We start from the raw sequence: 22197 nt of genomic DNA on the forward strand, positions 1-22197 counted from the left end.
CGGAACTAAAACTGGAAGGATCGGCTTTTACGGGAAACCTATTTTTGGTATCAGATTTTCTTAGTTTAATCAAACATGTGAAAAAAAAAATTTTAAAAAAAAAGCCAAATGAATCTGAGGATCGTCCCCAACATTATCTGTCGATGTATGGGCTTAGGGGACATGAATTATCAAAGGGCATTTTGGGAATCAAATCTTGGACTGTCTATCGGTGTCACTAGGGCCAAAATTAAATTAATGTCGTATAGTATTTTGATGAAATGGAGTTAATGCTTCGTGGAATAAAAATACTTTTAATGTTAACTTGTTCTGAAAATTATCTAATACACATAATCGAAACTATATGGAGTATATATTTTCAAGGTGATATCTCAATGTCAAGGTGATATTATTCTTTTCCCATTTCTTATTTGCAATAAATTTCATCTTATCACGTAAACAAAATCACCTTCTCCACAAAAAATATATAGAAGAAAAAAAAAAAGGAACGCAATATCATATTCAATTTATTCTTAGGCAACCAGCCACCAAGACCGTAAAGCAAAGAAATGTTCGGTATAATTCCAAACTCCAATTTCAAGGAAGACAAAGAATTAAACCAATAAACAAGACAAACAACAAGTGACGACGAGACTTAAGTTTTGGTTTTAATGTCTCACCATCTCTTAAATTTTCATGTGTATTTTTTGATATTAGCATTTTATCAACAACTAAACAAGTAGCAATATAACTGTTCGTTTTTTTTTTTTTTTTCTAGAAAATATCAGCATTTGATTCTTATTTTAATTTTTCCTCGATGATTATTAGAAAAAAAAAAAAACATACACGCACGCATCTTTCAGTTTCAACCCAAGTGTCATTTTCACATGTAAATCTGAACACAAATAATCGAATAATTCCATACATTATTGTTTTATTATACCATCATTAAATACTGATATGTGATAGATGATACCTACATTGTAACAAAATATGCCATAGAAATTGATATTTTCCTTTACATATGAAGAAAAAGGAAAAGAAAAATTTAATGGAAATTCATGTTTCACCCAACCCCTTTATTAGACTCTTAAAGTGTCATTATCTCAAAGGGAACAGAGAAGAAAGAGACTTCTCATTTCCCTCATACCTTTTGCCATCCCTATTTTTCTCTCTCTCTAATTCTTTACAACTGCTTTTCTCCTCTCACCAAGAACATAAATTCATTAAGTTAATAAGAAGAAGAAAAACTTTTTGAAATAAATAACATTATACCCCTCCTTTTGCCCCTATAATTCATCAAGATTATCTCAAAACCATTCACCAATTCTCTCTTGTTATGGAGCTTTTCCCTTCACAACCTGACTTGTACTTGAAGATCAGCCAAAGAAGAGAAGAAGAACAAGAAAAAGAAAATCAAGAACTACAAGAACAAGAAGTCGAAAGGAGATTAGGGTTTCAGAGTAAAGCCTCAGATTCGGATAGAAAGTCTTCTGATAATCTCATCCACACTCACCAATTCACTTCAAACAATGAAGCCACCAAGATTAATAATAATCAAGAACACAAGGAATCTCGCGATCAAGACTTGAGATCTATGTTGATGATGAGACCAATAAGAGGAATACCTCTTTACCAGAATCAAGTCCTTGACCACTACTACTACTCATCTACCTCTCCCACTCCTTTCTTCTTCAGTGAAGTCAATGGTCAACACGCTAGTAGTCGCTTAATCACAAACCCTAATTGTAGTTTTAATATTCACCACCGTAATCGGCGTCAAGCTCAGCCGCAGCCGCCTAGATTCACGGCTAAGCGAGGAGTAAGGGCTCCAAGGATGCGGTGGACGACGACCCTCCACGCCCATTTTGTACACGCTGTTCAATTATTGGGTGGTCATGAAAGTATTGTCCTTTTTCACTATTACCCTTTTTTATTTAATTGATTTATATCTCTTTTTTTTTATATAACAAATTTAATAGGCTTGAGAAATAATTCTATTTTTATTGATTTTGAAATTATGATTAATATTCAGGAGCAACCCCAAAATCAGTACTTGAGCTGATGGATGTGCAAGATCTCACATTGGCTCATGTTAAATCCCATCTACAGGTAATCTTTCTTAAGTTACTTATTATAATGTATAGGTATATAAATAATCGATTAGACCCTATAAAATACATGAATTTATTGTAATATGGATTTGAATATGCAAATGAACCAAACCCACTGCACTTTTTTATGAAATGACTGAATATTTTCTGTGATTAGTTTGGACAAAGTTAAATTAAGTATCCTTTTTTGTCGCCACCATATATTGATAAATTATATACAAAGTGAAAAAAAAAAGGATCAAAAGAGAAGGAATCAAAAGCTAGATATAGCCAAAGAGAAAGAGAAAGAGTCCTTTTATTACTAGAGATGCAGTAGAAAAGTAAAAGTACAAAGGAGACATCATTCTTCAATGATGATATATGCACACATATATGTATATGCATGATTCTTCAATGATAACAAATAGTATAACTTATTTTTCTTGTATAATTTGACTATAGTTAGAATAAGACACGTAGACCCATGCACATCTCCCATCTCTGTGTATGGCTGCACATTTTCATGAATCGTAAATGCTTTCTGTTTTACTCTGATCTTTTTTTTCTTACTTTATCCATCTCTGTCTCTGTGTGCGTGCATATCTAATATGTATAGGTTATAGGTATACACACACGTGAATAGAACACGTCTATACACACGAACATCACACAAACACACATTATATATGTGTATCGATATAACACATTATTCTTATAACTAGCATTTTTATATATATAATAGTAATCTAATGTTGACTGTTTCAGATGTATCGGACCATCAAGTCTACTGAAAAACCTACAACGTCATCAGGTTATTTGATTGATTATGTATTTGATTTAATTAAATTATCGGTTAAATACTACATATCTGATAAATGTGTGTGTGTGTGTATAGGGCATTCAGATACTTGTGAGAATGGATCACAGGTTAACAGTGAGAGAGAATCAAGAAATCTCCAAGGTCTATGGAACAACTCATCAAGGTATGTTATGTATTAATTTTTTTCTTCGTAAATTCATATTTGTTTTATTTTTGGTGTTTTGTTTATTAGGGCAGATAGCTATAGACTTATTAGGCAACTTTCTATTTTTGCATCATATGAGAAACTTAACATTTGTTGTATTATTTTGTTAGTTGAGTCCAAAATCATTTGCATTATTATTATATTTTTTTTCTTAAAACAGTCAATGTGATATTATTTGAATGTCTGTATAAACAGTGAAGCTCGGTTCCATTTAAAGGCAAAGGCATCATCAGCTGTAGACATTTCATCCAATGAGGTATAAGATTTCAAAATTTTAACAAAAAGGGCATTGGAATAAAACGGGAACTGCAAAAATCGAGGGTGTGAAAAAGAAAAAAGTTTTTCATAAAGGATTATAATTTACTTTTTTTCTCTTCCATTTGGGTAAAAAAGTGTTTTTCTTCTTTAATTTTGTCTCAAAAGCAGAGAAATTAAAGACTTTCTGGGAGAGATGATACTTTATATTCAGAACCCAATTCACTACTATATTTGATTGTCTTTAAATCTTCAAAATAATTTAATTGGACATTTTGAATTAGAAATCAAACTGAAAAAAACGTATAATATCTCAGTCTATAAAATGCTATATGAGGTAATTCTTATATATTATAATATATATATATATATATATATATATATATATATAAAATAATCTCTAAATCTAAAATGTTATCAGAATGAATGGAAGAATCAAAGATGTCCAAGCAACGAACGATTGTCATCGGATTCGTCAAGCCTCACAGGGACAAGACCAGAGACTGAAACTCCCAATTTGGATTTCACTTTAGCTACACCAAACCTCTCTCCCTAAATTTCTTATATATATACTAAAATAAATTATATGTTAAAAATATATAAATCTCAAACTTTAAAGTTTATGCTTAATTAAGGGAAAATATATGAAATGACATTTATTTTTCTTCGTCTATTTATTTGTTCTTTTGCGCTGTAAAATTGAGATGCTTTTTTTTTGTTGTTGGGTTATCAATTTGAGATGCTTACACCATTTTTATTGATGGTTTGTTAACACAACTCTTAAGTTAAGAGATACTCCCTCCGTATTCGAATACTTGTCGTTCTACACTTTTTTTTTTTTAATTAGTTATCGTTTTGACATTCCAATACAACTTTTGTATAAGACTTCCTAAATTAACCTCAATTAATTGATTACAATTACTCAGTCTAAATTACCAAGACTGAATTACAAATATGAATTGTTGTTTAGGATAAGGTTAATATAGTCATTTTCAACTTTTTTTTTAATAAGTGTAATTATAGTTAAAACGACAACTATTCGAATACAGAGGAAGTATGTCTTATAATGAACAAAAGTTTCTTAGTTAAAAGATTTTAAAAGACTTTTATTAATTATAATATATGTTTTTTAATGTTGTCCTAAGAGAATATTGATAATGTTGATCTTATATTAATATGCATACTTGTTCTTGTCTTGAATGGGAATAAAATTATTTGGTCATCATTACAGCAATGCAAAGCTATGACTTATCCACGTGTCTAAATCGGACTGTTTTATTACTGAACACATGGTTGTCTGACACGTGTCTGATCCATGTGACGTTGACCAGACAAAGACTTTGACACTAATTTTATATTTTTTTTACACTATTTTTTATCTTTCCAATAATATTCATATTGTTGAGTAAAGACAAATAGAGAATAAAACGAAATACTACAATCTATCCACAATTCCAAATGCTAAGAAACTAATCATATATTGATTTTTTTATTGGTAATATAAGCATAACAAGAGCTTTAGATGCATACGTTGATAAAGGAAATCAGTACGTAGAATTACATATTCTTAGTTAAGTATTATTTTACTAATAGATTTGTCAAATCAAAAATACTTAGATGTATACCAAAGAGAAAATTTGAATTGTAAATAAGTCAGGCTATTTCTATAAAGCAAATATCACAATCTTATACCAAATGAAGAAAAATAATTACTGGTGAAAGGCCTTATGTTGAACCGTGAAATAATTTAATTCGGACTATAGTCGTCGCCAACAACACTCGTTTTCTCGGACGGTCTCGTGTCCATGAGATCATTTTAAAGAAGAAGATGATGGGGGATAAATCAAGAACTTGAATTTTGTATTCTCCTCTACAATAACATCTAATACTTCTTAATTCTTATATAACAAAAATTATTAGTGAATTTTAGCTCCTCAAAATTGTTACATTAACTTACTTATAAATACATTTATTAAAAATAAAAATATACAAAGATTCAAAAAAAAAACGAACTCAATGATGTTATTCTGTTTATGCTACCTATACGTTAAGGTTGTTGAAGTGATCACATCTACGTCTTACCTCTCCATCTTTTTCGCCTTTAACACCAACCGTGCCTAGTTTCTCCATAGCCCGTGCAAAATCTTCGAAGAAAGCCGTCTGATTATTCGCATATAATTCCACAAACGGTCTCGTGCTACTGTCTTTAAACAAGATATGGTCGGAAGCTAACAATCCAAGACCTCGTTTCAAGTTCTTGAAATACATATTATCGAATTTTCCTGGTGTCACCGGATCGAGAAACGCTGCCATCGTCTTATTGGTCTCGAAATTCTTGCATAGATCTTTAAGAACGCCTGCGAATTTCGGGTTGAGTTCTGGATCAACCTTCGGGAATATCCGGTTGCTGAATTCTTTGCAGTGTGAGAATCCGATTGTGTGCCCGCCACTTAACGCAACCAGCTCCTTTAGAGTGAAACCATTCTTCTTGAATATCGATAACATGTCAGGGACAGATTGGTTCGCTAAAGGTAAATTTCCTTTGACTTTATGAGCTTTCGACTCAAAACCATCTTTACGGCCCAATTTGACTTCATAGAAAGGCCCACCAACCATTGTGACAAGGTCACGTGTGGCTTGAGCCAGGATGTCTGCGCAAGACACCACCCCGGGACAAGACAATTCAAGAGCGGTTTTGATGCGAGTCACAATGTCGAATGCATCTCCCGGAAGAGACTCGTTGAGATCATCGTCGCGTTCGGCTTTGTTGAAAGAATTTGTAGCGATAAGGACGGAAGCATCACATCCTTCCATGAAACAATCATGGAAAAAGAGACGGAGTGTTCCAGCAGCTGTCGTTGGCTGCTGGCCTTGCTTTGGTGTAACTGTTTCACGTACGATTTTACTGAAATCGGGACATGTTTTTTGGTAATAATCTTTTGTTAAATTTGGCGGTGGTGCCGAATTTATAGACGGGACAAAGACTAGGACTAGGAAGAGAACGGGAATATACAAAGACATCGTGTATTTCACGAGACTTATATCGATTTACAAAACAATTATTGTTTGTAGAATATGGAGATGGAATTGAAATGTAGAGAGACGTCTACGAGGTAGACTGCTTTATTGAATTGTTATCGGTGAAAAATAGAAGCATGTACGTGTGGTTGGAGTTTGGCTTTTGTTATATTCTTTTTATTTCTGTGATTGGTCTATATTTAGTTTGTTTTTACTTCATTTTCATTAGAAACGTTTTCTAACACTAATTCAATATAAAATCGACTGGCTTCTAGGTTAATTAAACCACAAACATGGAATGCTAATTGGGGAAGTGTGAATGTGAAGTGGGAAAGCGTTTGATATGTAAAAACCTTGGGATGTTTGGCTCAATGGGTCGTGTGATATACTTCCGCTATCAATTACAAACTCCACACGAATTATAATGTATCATTGATGCATCGCCATTTTCCTCCGCTGATTAAACGCTGACTTTTTGCGATTTTCATGGAGGTAGTGGTGGTGGTGGTGGTTATGACGATGATAATGATAATGAAGAAGATGAAAGCTGATGGGCTATGAGGGATGATTAGTTGATTACTGATCTGGTTTGGTAACATGGCCCATGAGGAAAATGACCCAAAAGCACAATTGATTTGTTTTGTTTATGTACTACTCATGTTTTCGAAAGAAAGTTGGAATGGTGATTAGTTAACTAGAATTAACAGGAAACGTTATTGATGGTCAGAGATATGAAATGTTATAAATCGATAGGCTAAACATACAAGAAAACTTTTATATAATCTAATGTTGCTCTTGATTTGAAATATAAACAAAACAAAATTAAGTAAGACAAATGTTGACTTTTGAGTTCTGACCAATAAAATCATGTAACTGCTTGGCAATTGACATGCCATCCCTCTTATATCAATTTTTTTTTTGCTTACCTTGCCACCACATTTCTAGAGTTTTATGTCATATTGTTGACATTTATTAGTATATAAATTCCTACCATTCTTTCTGACCAACATATGCTAGAAAACTAAATGACCAACTTATTTGTTGTTACATATCAATTCTCGCTAACGAGTTATTGTGTATAAAGTATTACCCATGCGTATATATATTATGCTGCATATACCTCCGAACATTTGATAAGCTTGATTTTCTTTTGTCTGCTAGAATATATGTATGTCTAATGTCTCTATCGTTTTGAGAAAGACTCAACGGCATATATATAATATGCAACTTTGAAGCATAATATTAATGAGGAAACGTGAAGTGCACAAAGGGATAATCTAATTTGATAGTGATACCCTTATTTGAAGAATATATGAGTCTTTGGGAAGGGTGTTGTAAAAATACAATTAGTCTATTCGTAGAATACAATTAGTCTGTTCGTTCTATTGTAAAAATACCACTAATTATATGCATGATTCACATATTTTTATTTTGATTCAGTCAAAATTAACAAACTATATTTATTGCAACTGAAAAATGATTGAAAGATTACTACTAAAATAAATACAAGAAGATGCAAAAAAAAAATTTGGTAACATTGATGAGAATCATGCATATAATGTTGAAAGCTTTAAAAAGACCCACCACAAGTCTCTGTACCCTTTCGTCTCTTCCCCTCTAAAACCTCTCATCTTTCCCATTCTTTCTCCTTGTCTTTTTCAATACTTAATTTATATTTTAAGTTAAAATCAATACTCCATCCGTTTTGTTTTAGTTGTCGTTTAAGGTTTTTTCACACAAATTAAAAAAGTCATTAAATTTTCTGTTTTATCCTTTATTAATATATTTTATAAAAATTTAATTGGCCAAAACATTAAAACAGTAGGGATAAAACTGTAATTTTCAACAAACATTTGCATTGAAAACCTAAAACGACAACTATTATGAAACAAAATTTAAATCCTAAAACGACAACTAAACTAAAACGGAGAGAGTATATTTTTCATCATCACCACCTTCATTTATTCATACACACACACATGCATGCCCTTATTATCTGATGGTGAACGCATAGGTCTCTTCTATCTCTGATAGTTTAATGGCGGTTCAAGCTCAGCATCCTTCAAGTTTCTTCTTCATCAACAGGTAAAAATGTTTCATATAATCATATAATTAAATGTCTGTTTTTATGTATGTGTTGTTTCGGTTTCTTATGAAAAATTTATTGAACAGTAACGGACAAGAAGCGAACGATTGCTCGTTGCAGCATCAAGACACTCATTTCACTAATTTCATCAACGCTGGTCTCTTTTCTTAATCCCCCAAATCGTTTCCAAATTTGTTCCTTTGATTCCACTCAATCATCACCGTGGAAATTAACCGTTTTTGAAAACAGGGGTTGATTCAAGAAAACGATCAAGAAAAGATTATTCATCGGTGACGACGATGGCTCCGATGAACCCTCCACCTCCAAAACCGTCGCAAGTTATTGACTTAACCGAGTTGATGCAGAAAACGCCTAATGTGGTTTCTACTGGTCTTCGATTATCTCATGACCAGTCACAGAATCAACAACACTTTTATTCTTCTCTTCCCGGAGATGTTACCGGAAAGATTAAACGGCAAAGAGATGAATTAGACAGATTCATTCAAACTCAGGTGTCTTATTAAACTCTTCATCTAAAAACGGCAAAGAGACTTTTTTTTTTTTTTTTTCTGTGTTGATAATTTGATTTTGTAGGGGGAGGAACTGCGGCGTACGTTAGCGGAGAACAGAGAGAGGCGCTACGTAGAGCTATTGTGCGCTGCGGAGGAGATAGTCGGACGGAAAGTCAGAGAAAAAGAAGCGGAGCTGGAGAAAGCAACGCGTCTTCACGCCGAGCTAGAGGCGCGTGTAGCTCACCTCGCGGAAGAGGCGCGAAACTGGCAGTTAAGAGCGGCGACGCGGGAAGCCGAGGTTTCCTCGTTACAGGCTCATCTCCAACAAGCAATAGCAAGCCGCCGAGATACGGCGGCGAAACAGAGCACGTTCGGAGACGACGACGGCGACGCGGAGGAAGCAGAGGACGCCGAATCGGTGTACGTGGATCCGGAGCGGATTGAACTGTTCGGTCCTAGTTGTAGGATTTGCCGGCAAAATTTGGCGACGGTGATGGCATTGCCGTGTCGACATCTGGCTCTATGTGAAGGATGCGACGGCGGAACATTGCGAGCTTGTCCGATTTGCCTCGCCGTGACAAATACCGGTGTCGAAATTTTATATTCATGATGATGAGTATTTAATGCTAGGCCCGTTAGAGGCCCATGGGTCCATCCAGATCTAGCAACAAACGACACAACAGTACAGCAAAAGGACGTTTTCTTTAGGCAAAAATAAATTGAAAATGAGATTTGAAATATAGTGTAGTTGATGATGTACATAACATAGGACATAGCCACATGTAGTGGCATTTTTACGTTTTGACATCTTCGTTTACTTTCTTTCTTTTTGGAAATTCTTTGTTATTTTTTTTTTTGGAAAATATTTAGAAGAAGTAGTCTAAACTTGAAATCATTTATTGTTTGTTTTTATTTAGTTATTGTTTGTTTTTATTTAGTTAAGTTGTTTGTTTACGTTTGTAAGAAACTCGTGGCTAGCGACATTACGTAGTGGCATTACCAATAACAATCCTGAATATGGCTCATGCTGTTTCCAAGTATCCCAACTATTACGATAGAGCATTATTAGAATTATAGCTTGAAATCATAAATATCTTCCACCGATTGAGAATTGGGGTTTTGATTTTTGAAAAATGTTACTTTAATTTTATTTTATTTTTGACATCAAAAAACCCATGATGCCTCGAGGTAGAAAGTGATGGAAAGGTACTCAGAGACGGTCCGTAATTATTATAATCTCTATTTTTAGCGTTAAAAATGATAGAGCTTACTGTTTACAATTTTATTTTTGACATCAAAAAACCATGATGCCTCGAAGTAAAAAGTGATGGAAAGGCACTCAAGAACGGTCCGTAATTATTATAATATCTGCTTTTAGCGTTAAAAATTATAGAGTTTACTGTTTACACTTCCATTACCAATTTAGTAATTTACCATTACCATCATTTTAAAATAGATCTAAATATTTTTCTTTAAGGAATTGGTCATTTAAAAATAGATCTAAATATTTTTCTTTAAGGAATTGATCCTCCCCTTCAAATCTAGTTTGGTGAGACACATTTCGTAATGATAGTTGCATCAAGAGACATGTCATTTCCACGTGACAATAATGCGATCCAACTATTCATGTGACTCCTTTGTCCCTCAATAAACGATATGATGCAGCATTTGGAGCCATCTACTTAATTATTCATCTACTTTTTCAATTATATGTGTAGACATACCAAATTAAACAAAGAGAAAAGGATTACTTGGTGAACACATTCACTTTGATTAATAATCAGTGCAGGATTCAGTGTAATTGACGAATAGCTATTATGCTATGTGCTGGTGATTATTTTAAAAGAAATTTTCATTTCAAAACCATACTACTATTCGATGCATGTGAGAACTTGTATCATTTATAACGATTACAATGGTTAGTTATGAATGAAATTGCAGGGAAAGATTTCAAACTTTTTCTCTCAACTAATTTGGTAGATCCTTCGACCGTCATAGTTTAATGACAACAACACTATCAATTTGATGTTATGATATATTCTTAAGAAAATATCACTTGAAAACTCGTATTATATTTTACATATCTTTAGAAAACGAATTAAACCTTTTCCATCCAAACATAGTTTATTAAATTTTCTGAATCATGTGGAACATCCATTTATATGACATATCAATTGTGGGAAAAAAACAAACCAAGAAATAGAATGGTTTATGCTCAAATGAGCTTATTAACATAGAAATCTAAGATTGAAAATAAGATAGCTCATTGGAGCTTTATTAGGTGCAAGAATAAAGAAAGGAAGAAGCTTTAGATTGTCACCAATAGCAAAATCATTCAAGATTGATACTTTGATAAAGATGAAGAATGAGAGTTGTTTTGAGACAACTCTCAAAGTTACTTTTTAACAAAAAAAAAAAAAAATTCTCAACGTTACTTACATTGATTATCATAATATATAGCCTCACGGTTGAAGGATCTACCAAATTAAATTAGTTGAGAGACACTATTTGGACTTGTAATGCAAGCTCTAATATCAATAAGTATTTTATTGTAAAAAAGGAATTTTTTGTTTGTTACTGCTATAGTTTTGCAGATCAATTTGAGTATGTAGGGTTTAAAGTGTAAACTCGCTAGGAATTGGATTCAATTTCTCTTGCGAACAACCAAAATACGAATGGGTGACTTCTTGTTCGGACTTCGGCAGATTTAACATTGCGGGTCTGTATAGCGAAGCGGCTTGGTCATCTCCGGATTAGTTGGGTTTATCCGGACACTATCGTCAGTATCAAAATGGTCTTGCAAAACGATTGTTTAGGACGTGTGTGGTGGGAAAGGTAATAAAGTTGACATAGACAAGTGACAAAGTTGAGTGGCCCAAAATGAATACTATCAAATGGCTCAACCCTAAACTATGATTGAATTGCTTGGGATTGATAAAAGGCCGTCTTTTTTCAAGCCCAGGCCCATAGAATGAAATACTCATACTCTACAAGTGGAGGAGTGTAACTAAAAATACGGTGGTTCAAGCGTGTTATCATTCAGGATCATGAACACAAAGAATAGACGACAGCATCAAGTATAAGCTGATTTATATAAGAATATGATTAATAAACGACAAAACAAGTATCTTAGGCTGCCCTTCTGGCTCCTAGTGATACACAATTATTAGTACAGAAATAATTAAGAATTAGATATTAGGTGTGGGATTAAGAAAAGAAAAGTATAAAGTAATGAGTAATTAGTGGAATTTGCTTTATGATAATTAATCTAATTGTTTTATCAAAGTAATTGGGAGAATCTAATACGAGAATCGATGTGTTTCGACATAGGAGACATATACTTGTTGCCTTGTGGCAGCTTCTAGATCTCTTATTGTAAACAATGATCCGAGAAACTCCATCAAACTTGAAGAACAAGCCTGTTCTCGGGGTTATTAAACTATATACTTAAAGTAATTAATATTATAATCAAGTTGCTAATTGTATGGACTTTTATTTTTGTTTCCAATGTTTTATAGATCTATATAAATAATTAGTGGCCTGATGCTCCACAAATGTTGTTCCCTTTTTGAACTCATCCCATGTGACAAACTCGATGATTATATAGTACAGTATTTAATCATAATTATTGCTTCACGAACTGTCTGCAAATTATCGTACGGATACACAAAAATTACTCCATTGGAGAATTGTTATGAATTGTTCTCTAATATCGTATAATACTGACTGTCGAATATAAAACCAAATAGGATGATACAACTGTCACTAACAAATTTAAATGGTAACCGATTATATCATTTGGTTTTATAGAAATAATTTTTAGAATTTTCACTCTTAATTTGAAGTTTATGAATAGTACTAAGTTGGAATTTGATCATTTCTTAGTAGATTAAGAGATTGATTCATAAATATTTTTAACTAGACGTGACTTGTTATACAGTGATACTATATTTATGTCTTGTGTTGAATACTTTCATAAATAATTTTTAATTAAACCTGGTGTAATACTATTATTAGACCGCCGGCTTATAATTTTGTTGAAAAATTCAAAACTGGACTGAAATGTATTTGATTAAAATACACTAGATTATAAAAATAAATGTAACATATAAATAGATTATATAAAAATAAATGTAACATATAAATAAAATAATATTCTTTTCGATGTTGACAAGAACTTTTTTAAAAAAAAAGTAGAGTAAAATTAGGGGGAAACTTGACTGACGAGATTCGGTATATGGACCCCAGAATAATCAATTATGAATCGTACGATGCAGAAACGATGATTTGTATATCAAAACATTGTGAACCGTCCATCTTGGAAACGAAGGACGGCATTTTGATTGACCTGGTAAGTAGTCAAGTACTGCTCTTTTAAGGCGTACGTGTCAGGGTATGCCAAGTACTGGGACACACGTGTCATTCGTGTGAATCTACAGATAGAGAATACATTATTCATCCATCGAAATAAATTTGTAATTTAAATCGAAAATCTAAACAAATATCTTGATTCTTGACTAGAAGCTTTTCTTTTTTCTTTCAGAAAAGGCATTATTTTAAAAACGTTTTGTAAGATCAATAACTTATGACCTAAAGTTACTAAAAAAAGATCAGAAAAAGGTTTATTTAAAATTACATTAGAGATCTGAAGTTAACTATAATAAAAGACTCAATCGAAGATTGACAAAAAGAAATAAACTCAACAAGGCACCCCATTGAAAATAAAACCGTACCGGACATATATTATAAGCACCCAAAAAAAGTTTTGTTAGGATACATAAGCAACAAATTACACATTCATAACTTATTGTTTATGGTTATTTTTCTTAATTCTGTAGTCGTTCAACCACTACAATATTTTATACGGATATATAATGAACCAACAAGTGTAATACTTTGTCTAATCCCCTTTAATAATCATATAAATCAACCTCATAAATTCAACATTTGTTTTTCTTGCTATAGGAACACATTCACATACTAACCTGTATTTCGTCAAAAAAAAAAAAAAACTCAAATAATGATTACAGTAAAAAAACAATCACAATCACACATTCATTGTATAATTTCACAAATTATCGATGCCACCTTATGCAAATTATCGACGACTGATCATAGACAATGATGATAGGTGTTATTCAAGAATAAGAACGTAAACAACGGTCCAATAGAGGCAATGGCAAGGGCAAGTAAATAAGCAGCTTAAGAAAAGGGAATTGGGACCCTCCGATCCTATGGGCTAGGAAATATGGGGCCACAGGATTTATGCAGTTGAGAGATAATGACATAAGTATATATTTTTCATTTTAAAATACAGAGAAAAGACAGGAAAGATGGAGAATCTGGAAAAATGAAGAGAATAAAATATTTATAACAATTAAAAATGACGGAGAGTGACGTGGTTCCATAGATATTTTATATTTAGACATAATATTGAAAATGAAAAACTTCGTGACCAGAAAAAATATTCAGCATCAGAATTGTATAATAATAATTCACTGGACACATACACACAAGTAATATAATTGATGCAGGCGCCTTAATAATTCATACACATATTATATAGCATTGAAGGCTAATTTATCAAATACCGAACCATAAATCTTACTATAAAACTATGAAATTCATATTAAATTATGGAGTGAAATTTATTCGAAATTCATTATTAAAAAAAAAATACAAGAAGAAGACTTTAAAGGGACAGGTGGGGCAAGACTTTGGGAACTTCCGAGCCTTGCGCAAGTGTACGACGTTTACTTGTTTTAATTATTGCTTACACGCATCCTTTAGGCGCGTGTTTCACACTTCAAGGAGGCTCCTTCGTTATTAGTTATTGTTTCCAAGGAAGTCCAACAACATTTAATGTATTTTTAGTTGTTCTTACTATTGTTTAATTAATCATGGAGATTCAAACCAAACCCTGTTTTCACATAACATAGATCACTCCATCAATTTCCATGATGTCAGATGTTTTACATTTTTTACACATAGTATTCGCGAATTTTGATGACATCAAGTTGTATACCTATTTTTTCGTTTGTTATAACTCTAATTAATAGTAGTCTTACATGAGTAAATTACGAAATGTCATGAGACTTTTGCATGGAAATTGCAAAACATTGTACATCTGTTATCATCGGTTTTCAATTTTCTGTGAAAATAGTGGCGAATTTACATGTTAAAATCAAATTTAAGCTTTTGATTGATAAGCTAAAAGGCCTAAAAGTAATTTTAATTTTTTGAATCATTTGAAAATGTTGAGTGCGGAGTCGTCACAAAGCTTTTTTCCAAAGTCTTTGCAAAAACGTCATTCATCACAAGAAATTTAAAAAAAAAAAAAAAAAAAAAAACTAGAAAAAGGAAGAAAACGACGTCGTATATGTTCTATTAATAATTTAAAGTGGGTGTCCTTGCCAATAAAGAGAAGACACAAGTGGTCTGTGTTGATATTACGTAACGCGCAATCTCACGCGCGTGTGGAACCCACGATCCAATGACTTTCTCAACGTCCAAGTGCGGGTGGGACCCATGTTTTATGGAACCGTTTCGAAGATTTTCTTTTCAGTGGTTATTAGTTTTACGTTTATACCCCTTGTTCTTAGCTTCAACAACAATGTTGCCATTTCTCCAAAGAATTTAATTGCAATTTTATACTCCTTTGTTTCACAGAGAATGTCGTTTTAAGGTATCTCGTTCCACAAAGAGTGTCGTTTTGTGTTTTCAATGTAGTTTTAAAAACTAATTCTCTTTTTTATCCCTACTATTTTAGCTTATTAATTAGAAAAAATATTATTTAATGTATTAATAAGGGGTATAAATGAAATTTGTTTATGAAAAATGCTAGAATGACTAAAACAAAGTGAGTATAGTTGAAATAATACCGTCTAGGTTAATGATGTTATTAATACTACTAGTAATATTGATTAGACAACAAATCATAGTGGGATTATAGTGTTTTTTAAGATCATAATAATTTGTAGCTAAATCTCTTCGAGTAATATGGTCAATGACAAAGTAATTTAACTGGAACTTTCTTATGAAAATTAAGTTTCTTTCATGTTATTGTCTCATTTTTTTTGCCTGGTTTAATTTTGATTACTTAGCTTGGATTAAAATTTGATTGAATCTTTTTTGTTCAATTTTACATTGATATTTTATGAAAATTTGAATTCTGTGTCTAAATAAAATAGTCTTCCATTATTCCACAATTTAGCTATTTGATTTGATTCATAAGAAAATGGTTATAAGCTTGAGGAAGACTAAAAACAATAATTATGTTAGTGCCTCAATTATTCACCATAATGTAATGGTTAGGTAGTTAAAAATATTAAAGAAATATCAATAAAGGAAAAAAGCGGTATTGCAAAAACAAGAAGCCAATAGATTCTCTCTTCAGTTTTTTCCTCAAACTTGCTGCTTCTTCCTTGCTTTCTCTCTCTTAACCAGAATCAAACCTGTCCTTCTATTCCTATAAAAACCTTCTCCATTTTCTCTCAAATCTCCTCCACACCAAACTTTTTTTTCTCTCTCTCCTCATAAGAACAAGAACACAAGACAAAAGACAGGATTCAGAAAATGGAGGTTTCAACGAGAAAGCCTTATTTCATAGAAGAAGAAGACGATGGATTGGTTTCTCTATCTGAGATGGAAGCTGGAGTTTCAAGTCCTTGTTACAGCTATCCTCAGAGTTATTATTACCATCATCATCAGTACTCTGTGTCATCTCCCAGATCTGGAAAATTCCATGATTTTAGATTCGACAATAGCTATTACGGACAGCCACTTCCTCATTTCTTGGATTCTTGTTTCCTCTGCAAGAAACGTCTCGGTGATAACAGAGACATCTTCATGTACAGGTACTTCTTTGTTCCAGATCTTATTTCCTTTTCGAAACAAACCCAGATTCTATTTTGCTATATAATCTAAGAAATTTGATTACTTTAACCATTAGGTTTAGATTTGCTTGATAAAGTTTTGATCTTTTAGTCAACAAAAGAAGAAACCCTAATTCTGATTTGCCTTGTAGATGAAGGATCTTTTAAAGATCTATAAATTGTGTCTGATTTAAGTTGTTTGATTTCACAGAGGAGACACACCGTTCTGTAGTGAAGAGTGTAGAGAAGAACAGATAGAGAGAGACGAAGCAAAAGAGAAGAAACAGAGTCTGTCTTCATCTGTGAAAGCTATGAGAAGAAATGAAAAGCGAAGCTCTTCTTCTTCTCCAACTAGATCTCGTGATTATGCTTTCCACACTGGAACTGTTGCTGCTGCCTAATTTAAAGTTTAAGAAAAGGAAAAAAAAAAAAAAAGGAGATAGAGAATCCATTAACGCTCGCTGTTGTGAAAGCTCCTGGTTAATGGTTTTATGGTTTTTTTTTTCTTCATCTAAAGAAAGATCTTAGTTTGAATTTGAATACTAAGCAAAAAATTAAAAATGGTTAGGGAAAAGAGAGAAAAAAAAAAGCGAAGAAACCTCTCTTTTTCAAAGGGTTTGTGCTTTCTTTGTTTTATTTTCTTGTTTATTAGTTTTTTTGTTTCTTGAAAAAAAATATATGCAATTTTGGGTACAAGAAAAATATGGCCAAAACGCCTATGTGAATTTGGTAAATCTTTGTTTTTTTTTTTTCTAATGGTAAAGAAAATATGTAATATGAAGATCATCAGCCTGAATGTTCTCTTATTTTGGAATGATGGGATTGTAATGAAAAAGTACAAATTAATATATATATATATAATCATATATATGAAAAGAGGTTATCTCTCTCCATATGGTCGCCACGTCAGCATTTTAGGCTCTTCTGGAGATGCCACATCAGCTTTCTTTCCATCCAATCAAAACATTTCATTAATATGAGTCATTTTTTATTTTTTACACATCAGCTTTTAATTATAAATGTCAAATGGGGAAAACACAATAGCCCATAAGGGATGGCCCATATGAATTTGAAAATCTATTTCACAAGTTAATAATATATTTATTATTTAATTATATATATTATTTAATTTTTTTTACATATTGATTTTTACTAATACTAACATATTTTGTTATTTTATGTTATTTTTCCATGAAATTATTTTATTGGTTATATATACTCCAAAGTTTTTTTCCGCTAATTTTTGTAATCTTAACTCAAAATATGAATGGATAATAGTATAGTGGATTAGCTAATGGTTTGAGTAAGTTTTTCTCTTATTTTTTTGATCTATATATGACATTGAGGGTGAAGAGTGCGTAAGTTCATCAAATTTTGGAGGTTCTATAATCCCAACATTACCATCTATAATTGGTTTAGGAAAGATTGTTTACGGATTGTGTGAGTCATGTATTGTTGAGTATGTTGGTTGAAAATGTATTTTAATACTAAGAGTAGTTGTTCATTGTATGAGTAAATGATTAGCGGGTGATTAACTAGCAACAAGAACAATCCAAATAATTTGTTATTAACAACTTTTAAAACAAACCCACGCGTAGCGTGGGTATTCATCTAGTGATATTAAATAACTCACCTATTATTTAGAAATTTTCAGTATTTAAATATAAATGTGGTTAAAATTTATGATTCGAAATAAATTTGGTGTAAGTAATGGTATCAATTCTTCTTATTGGAGTAGGTTTGATGTCATGACTCATAAGAATAATATAATGGGATATCAAAAGTAATCTTTTTCTGCGCATGTTCTGTGATATCATTTCTGCAGTACAACTTTTTTATTTAATTTTTCCATTTAAAGAGTAGTACAATTTTCTTTCTCCATAAACTCTTTTTCAAAATTTAGTTCTAGATTCTGAGTTAGAGTGGTATTTCATTTCTTTGTGTCTCGTATGCCTTATTTGTTTTGGCATTGTTGTTCATTTGTAGTGGTGTTGTATGTTTCCCATCCTTTTGGGCTTAGTTTCCGAGGATATCTTGTCATCCGTCGGCTTAGTTTCCGGGATCATGTTTTCAATCGTCGGCTTCTTGTATCTTGTATTCCATCAATGAAAATCAAAATTTCAGTGAAAAAAAAAAAAAAAAACTCTTTTTCAAAAAATTACATTTATACTTACGGGTTTGTCAACTTTTGTATTAAGAATTTAAGATTCATCTCCTACTCATGATTTTATAACTCACAAAGATAGGATTTTGTTAATCACAAATTCTTTTTAAGACTCGTAATATATATGTTGAGCCAATTCCCTAAATATTTGACAAAAATAATGAGACTTTCTAGTTAATGGGCTTAATATTATTACTTGGGCTTCTTTTCACTACATATATTCTCTACTCTTGAAAATATAATCCTCTAACTCGTTGATTTGCCAACAGAGTCAGAAGTTCCCATATCTTCAGAAGTTACTTCCTCAATAATCTTCGTAAGACTTTCGACGACGAAGGCCATGGTGGGTCTCTTTTTATCGATCTTGTTCACACAATGATCAGCCAATTTAGCCACTCTCCTGACCATAGGAAGATGATATTTATTGCATAGCTTCGGGTCAATGATCTTTTTGAATCTTTTGCTATCGACAGGATATTCTCGGACCCATTCTAGAAGCTTTTGTTCAGCCAAAGGTTTCATTCGTTCCAATGTGCGACGACCAGTGATGATCTCGTACAAAACAACTCCAAAGCTATAGACATCGCAATGTGTTTTGAGATGGCCGGTTATTACATACTCTGGTGCTGCATAGCCGTCCGTTCCAATTCTCTTTTTAAGAGAATCAAGAAAGAAGAAGTAAAAGCTGTTACTTGCGGATGAAGAAACTAATCAAACTTCAAATTTCTAAGGAAGGAAGGAGAAATGTGACTTACTGCTGTTGTAACGTGAGTATTGTCTCCTTCCGGACCTTCTCTAGCGAGACCAAAATCCGATAATTTCGGATGAAATTCTTCGTTTAAAAGCACATTTGATGATTTAAAGTCTCTGTATATTACCTGCCCAAAAAAGGGACATGTCTCTAGTTAGTAGTTCTACCTTGTTTAATACGGTATAGAAAGAGATTCGCGAAAAATTTATATAGAAAGTTTGTTTAGGGCCTAATTACGTATAAAACAATCAAAAGTTTTGTTGTTGTTGATGGTTTTAGGGTTCAAAAATCACCTGGATTTCGTGCAAATAAGCCAATCCTTGAGCTGCACCAAGCATGATCTCAAGCCTTTGTTTCCACGACAACGTTAAGGTTTTTCGAGTGAAGAGATGATCCTCCAAACTACGATTAGACATCAGCTCGTAAACCAAAAGTCTCTCTCTGTCCTCTGAGCAATACCCTAAGAGCCTCACTACGTTAGGGTGATTAACCACGCCCAACAAATGAACCTCTGCTAGCCATTGCTTGTGACCCTTTCATTACAAAACAGAGGATCAACTAATAATATTCAAGATCAAACATCATTCAACAAACAAACAAATCTCTGAAAAGTTGTAGTTCCTTGGTCAAAGTTTGAATCGTTTCGCATACCTGTAGACTTTGTCGATTAAGTTTCTTAATGGCGACGGTAAGTGGAGAAGAATGAGAATCTCCTCCGGTGGGATTGTCAATGGTGGCTTTATAGACACTACCAAAACCACCTTCTCCGATCTTCAGCTTTCTGCTAAACTCACACGTGGCGTCACTCAGTTCCTTGTAAGAGAAAACCATTAGGTTTTGATTTTGATTTTGCTCTCTCTCAGTGTACAAGTCTTTGATACTCGTTGGAGATGGCAGAGATCTTGGTGTTGGGAGATTGAACGACAAAGATGTTCTTCTTGTCGTTAATTCTGGAGCAGACTTTTGTAAAAACTCTCTTCCTCTTATGTTTTTGTAATCTTTCTCCAGATTTCTTCTGGATTTTGGTTTCTTGGACTTGAACACGAACATACAATTCATGTCTCCTCTGTTTTTTTTATTCTTTGCTCTTTGGTTAGCGTGAAGATTTGGGTGTATCTAATTGTGTAAAGCTAAAACTTCTCTTATACACAAAACAGCCACAAGAATTTCTAAGGTGAAATTAAGAAAAGTCAGGAGCTATGAATGAAAGAGTGAGACTTTTTCTTTTGTTTGCAGAAAAAGGGAAGGTGTGTTTTCTTGGTAAGAGAGTAGATTGTAAGAAGAAACCCTAAAATGGGTTGAGTCACAATCAGTGGAAGATTAGATTGGTATGAACACAAAAGAGAGAGGTAAGTAAAGACAGAAAATCTTCTATATATGGATAGACGATACACAAGTAGATTTTGCTTATAAATTAGTTTTTGATCGAGAAGAAGAAAATGAAAGAGAAATGGAAACAGACGTCGAAAAGTAAATAGACAACAACAGTAAACAGAGGACCAGAGTTATTTCATAATTGACTTAACTGAGACAAAGACCAAACCAAGCCCATAGTTCTCTTTGCATTTTTATTCATTGCTTTTTTTTTAAAATAGAAGCGTGTGATTTAGTCAAGTCAATACTCTAGTCGTCTTATGTATTTATTGGATCGGGTCATAGACTCATAGTTATTGCATAGTTGTTGCAAGTCAATGTGTTAAACAGCGACGATACATCTTGAAATTCGGACCTCGTAACTTCGAATTTAGTAGGTACATATTATAATGTTTGAATTTTTTTTATTCTTTTGAATGTAACTTATGCATTATTCTATCATTTAGAGAACCTGATATACATAATACACCGACTCGTTTCTCTTCTCTTTTCCACTCCTTGGTTTATTTATCTAAAATGGAACAAAAAGTGGGAGAAATTCCATGAAAGTTTGACTAAAAAAAGAGATGCTTTTTATTTTTTTGGTCATTGGAGAAAATGATAAAGCAAAAGGCAAAACCGCGTCTCCACTTCCGTTCCTTAGTTTTCTTCTTTTCTTTACCTTCCGACAAAATGCCACAATCTTGAAATTGATCCCATAACAAATCAAAAGAGCATTATACGTATTTTTAGGGTAAACTTATATCTTTTCTTTCTGATTTCATATCTTTATTTTAGGTTACTTAGTTCCCGAGAGAGAAGTATCAAGACAAATGTACATTTGAGTAAAAAACAAAGTGGCAAAACCATATTTTTGCATTACCCTTCATATTTACACATTACTATGTTATGTTCATAAAAAAACGCACTCTAACAACACATTAAAGAATTTATTGTACTAGTTTCTGCAAACTCCATTAAATCATATGAAAGCTGTTTACCTAATTACAAAGAGAGGATTTATTTAACATATGAATACTCTTTACTTGAACCAATATAGTTATAGAACCAACTCTATCCTTGGTTA

At 32.6% G+C, this 22197-nt stretch overlaps 5 protein-coding genes across 5 annotated transcripts; 3 read left to right on the forward strand and 2 right to left on the reverse strand.

Annotated features, from left to right (window-relative positions):
• The first annotated feature begins 759 nt into the window (after positions 1-759).
• On the forward strand, positions 760-4016 carry LOC9306161 (probable transcription factor KAN3). Its single transcript, XM_021016445.1, has 6 exons — positions 760-1883; positions 2015-2091; positions 2838-2883; positions 2968-3055; positions 3293-3353; positions 3774-4016. The coding sequence occupies exons 1-6, from the start codon at positions 1319-1321 to the stop codon at positions 3906-3908; spliced, it is 972 nt and encodes a 323-aa protein (XP_020872104.1). The 5' UTR covers positions 760-1318; the 3' UTR covers positions 3909-4016.
• Positions 4017-4960: 944 nt separating this feature from the next.
• On the reverse strand, positions 4961-8062 carry LOC9304118 (peroxidase 41). Its single transcript, XM_021016756.1, has one exon. It carries the CDS (start codon positions 6371-6373, stop codon positions 5393-5395), a length of 981 nt encoding a protein of 326 aa, XP_020872415.1. The 5' UTR covers positions 6374-8062; the 3' UTR covers positions 4961-5392.
• Positions 8063-8299: 237 nt separating this feature from the next.
• LOC9306162 (BOI-related E3 ubiquitin-protein ligase 1) lies at positions 8300-9816 on the forward strand. The gene is made up of 4 exons (XM_021016557.1): positions 8300-8455; positions 8543-8613; positions 8706-8968; positions 9051-9816. The coding sequence occupies exons 1-4, from the start codon at positions 8409-8411 to the stop codon at positions 9576-9578; spliced, it is 909 nt and encodes a 302-aa protein (XP_020872216.1). The 5' UTR covers positions 8300-8408; the 3' UTR covers positions 9579-9816.
• A 6570-nt stretch (positions 9817-16386) lies between these two features.
• LOC9304119 lies at positions 16387-17696 on the forward strand. The gene is made up of 2 exons (XM_002868001.2): positions 16387-16824; positions 17054-17696. Exons 1-2 carry the CDS (start codon positions 16544-16546, stop codon positions 17241-17243), a joined length of 471 nt encoding a protein of 156 aa, XP_002868047.1. The 5' UTR covers positions 16387-16543; the 3' UTR covers positions 17244-17696.
• A 1477-nt stretch (positions 17697-19173) lies between these two features.
• On the reverse strand, positions 19174-21545 carry LOC9304120 (probable serine/threonine-protein kinase PBL20). Its single transcript, XM_002870045.2, has 4 exons — positions 20409-21545; positions 20051-20290; positions 19762-19884; positions 19174-19657 (listed from the first exon to the last, which is right to left on the reverse strand). Exons 1-4 carry the CDS (start codon positions 20814-20816, stop codon positions 19253-19255), a joined length of 1176 nt encoding a protein of 391 aa, XP_002870091.1. The 5' UTR covers positions 20817-21545; the 3' UTR covers positions 19174-19252.
• Between the last annotated feature and the right edge of the window lie 652 nt (positions 21546-22197).

Source organism: Arabidopsis lyrata (genome assembly GCF_000004255.2).
Source record: "Arabidopsis lyrata subsp. lyrata unplaced genomic scaffold ARALYscaffold_7, whole genome shotgun sequence".
NCBI classification, from domain to species: domain Eukaryota; kingdom Viridiplantae; phylum Streptophyta; class Magnoliopsida; order Brassicales; family Brassicaceae; genus Arabidopsis; species Arabidopsis lyrata.

What these genes read in the sequence shown, in the direction of transcription:
- LOC9304120 (XM_002870045.2), bottom strand. Translation starts at nt 20,816, where the DNA reads ATGAATTGTATGTTCGTGTTCAAGTCCAAGAAACCAAAATCCAGAAGA. An exon ending in TTAATCGACAAAGTCTACAG is followed by an intron (nt 20,291 to 20,408) that starts GTATGCGAAACG and finishes TTGTAATGAAAG; the next exon opens with GGTCACAAGCAATGGCTAGC. An exon ending in CTTATTTGCACGAAATCCAG is followed by an intron (nt 19,885 to 20,050) that starts GTGATTTTTGAA and finishes TTTTTTGGGCAG; the next exon opens with GTAATATACAGAGACTTTAA.
- LOC9306161 (XM_021016445.1), top strand. Translation starts at nt 1,319, where the DNA reads ATGGAGCTTTTCCCTTCACAACCTGACTTGTACTTGAAGATCAGCCAA. An exon ending in CTATGGAACAACTCATCAAG is followed by an intron (nt 3,056 to 3,292) that starts GTATGTTATGTA and finishes CTGTATAAACAG; the next exon opens with TGAAGCTCGGTTCCATTTAA. An exon ending in TAGACATTTCATCCAATGAG is followed by an intron (nt 3,354 to 3,773) that starts GTATAAGATTTC and finishes AAATGTTATCAG; the next exon opens with AATGAATGGAAGAATCAAAG.
- LOC9304118 (XM_021016756.1), bottom strand. Translation starts at nt 6,373, where the DNA reads ATGTCTTTGTATATTCCCGTTCTCTTCCTAGTCCTAGTCTTTGTCCCG.
- LOC9306162 (XM_021016557.1), top strand. Translation starts at nt 8,409, where the DNA reads ATGGCGGTTCAAGCTCAGCATCCTTCAAGTTTCTTCTTCATCAACAG. An exon ending in AGTTTCTTCTTCATCAACAG is followed by an intron (nt 8,456 to 8,542) that starts GTAAAAATGTTT and finishes TTTATTGAACAG; the next exon opens with TAACGGACAAGAAGCGAACG. An exon ending in ACAGATTCATTCAAACTCAG is followed by an intron (nt 8,969 to 9,050) that starts GTGTCTTATTAA and finishes TTGATTTTGTAG; the next exon opens with GGGGAGGAACTGCGGCGTAC.
- LOC9304119 (XM_002868001.2), top strand. Translation starts at nt 16,544, where the DNA reads ATGGAGGTTTCAACGAGAAAGCCTTATTTCATAGAAGAAGAAGACGAT. An exon ending in AGAGACATCTTCATGTACAG is followed by an intron (nt 16,825 to 17,053) that starts GTACTTCTTTGT and finishes TTGATTTCACAG; the next exon opens with AGGAGACACACCGTTCTGTA.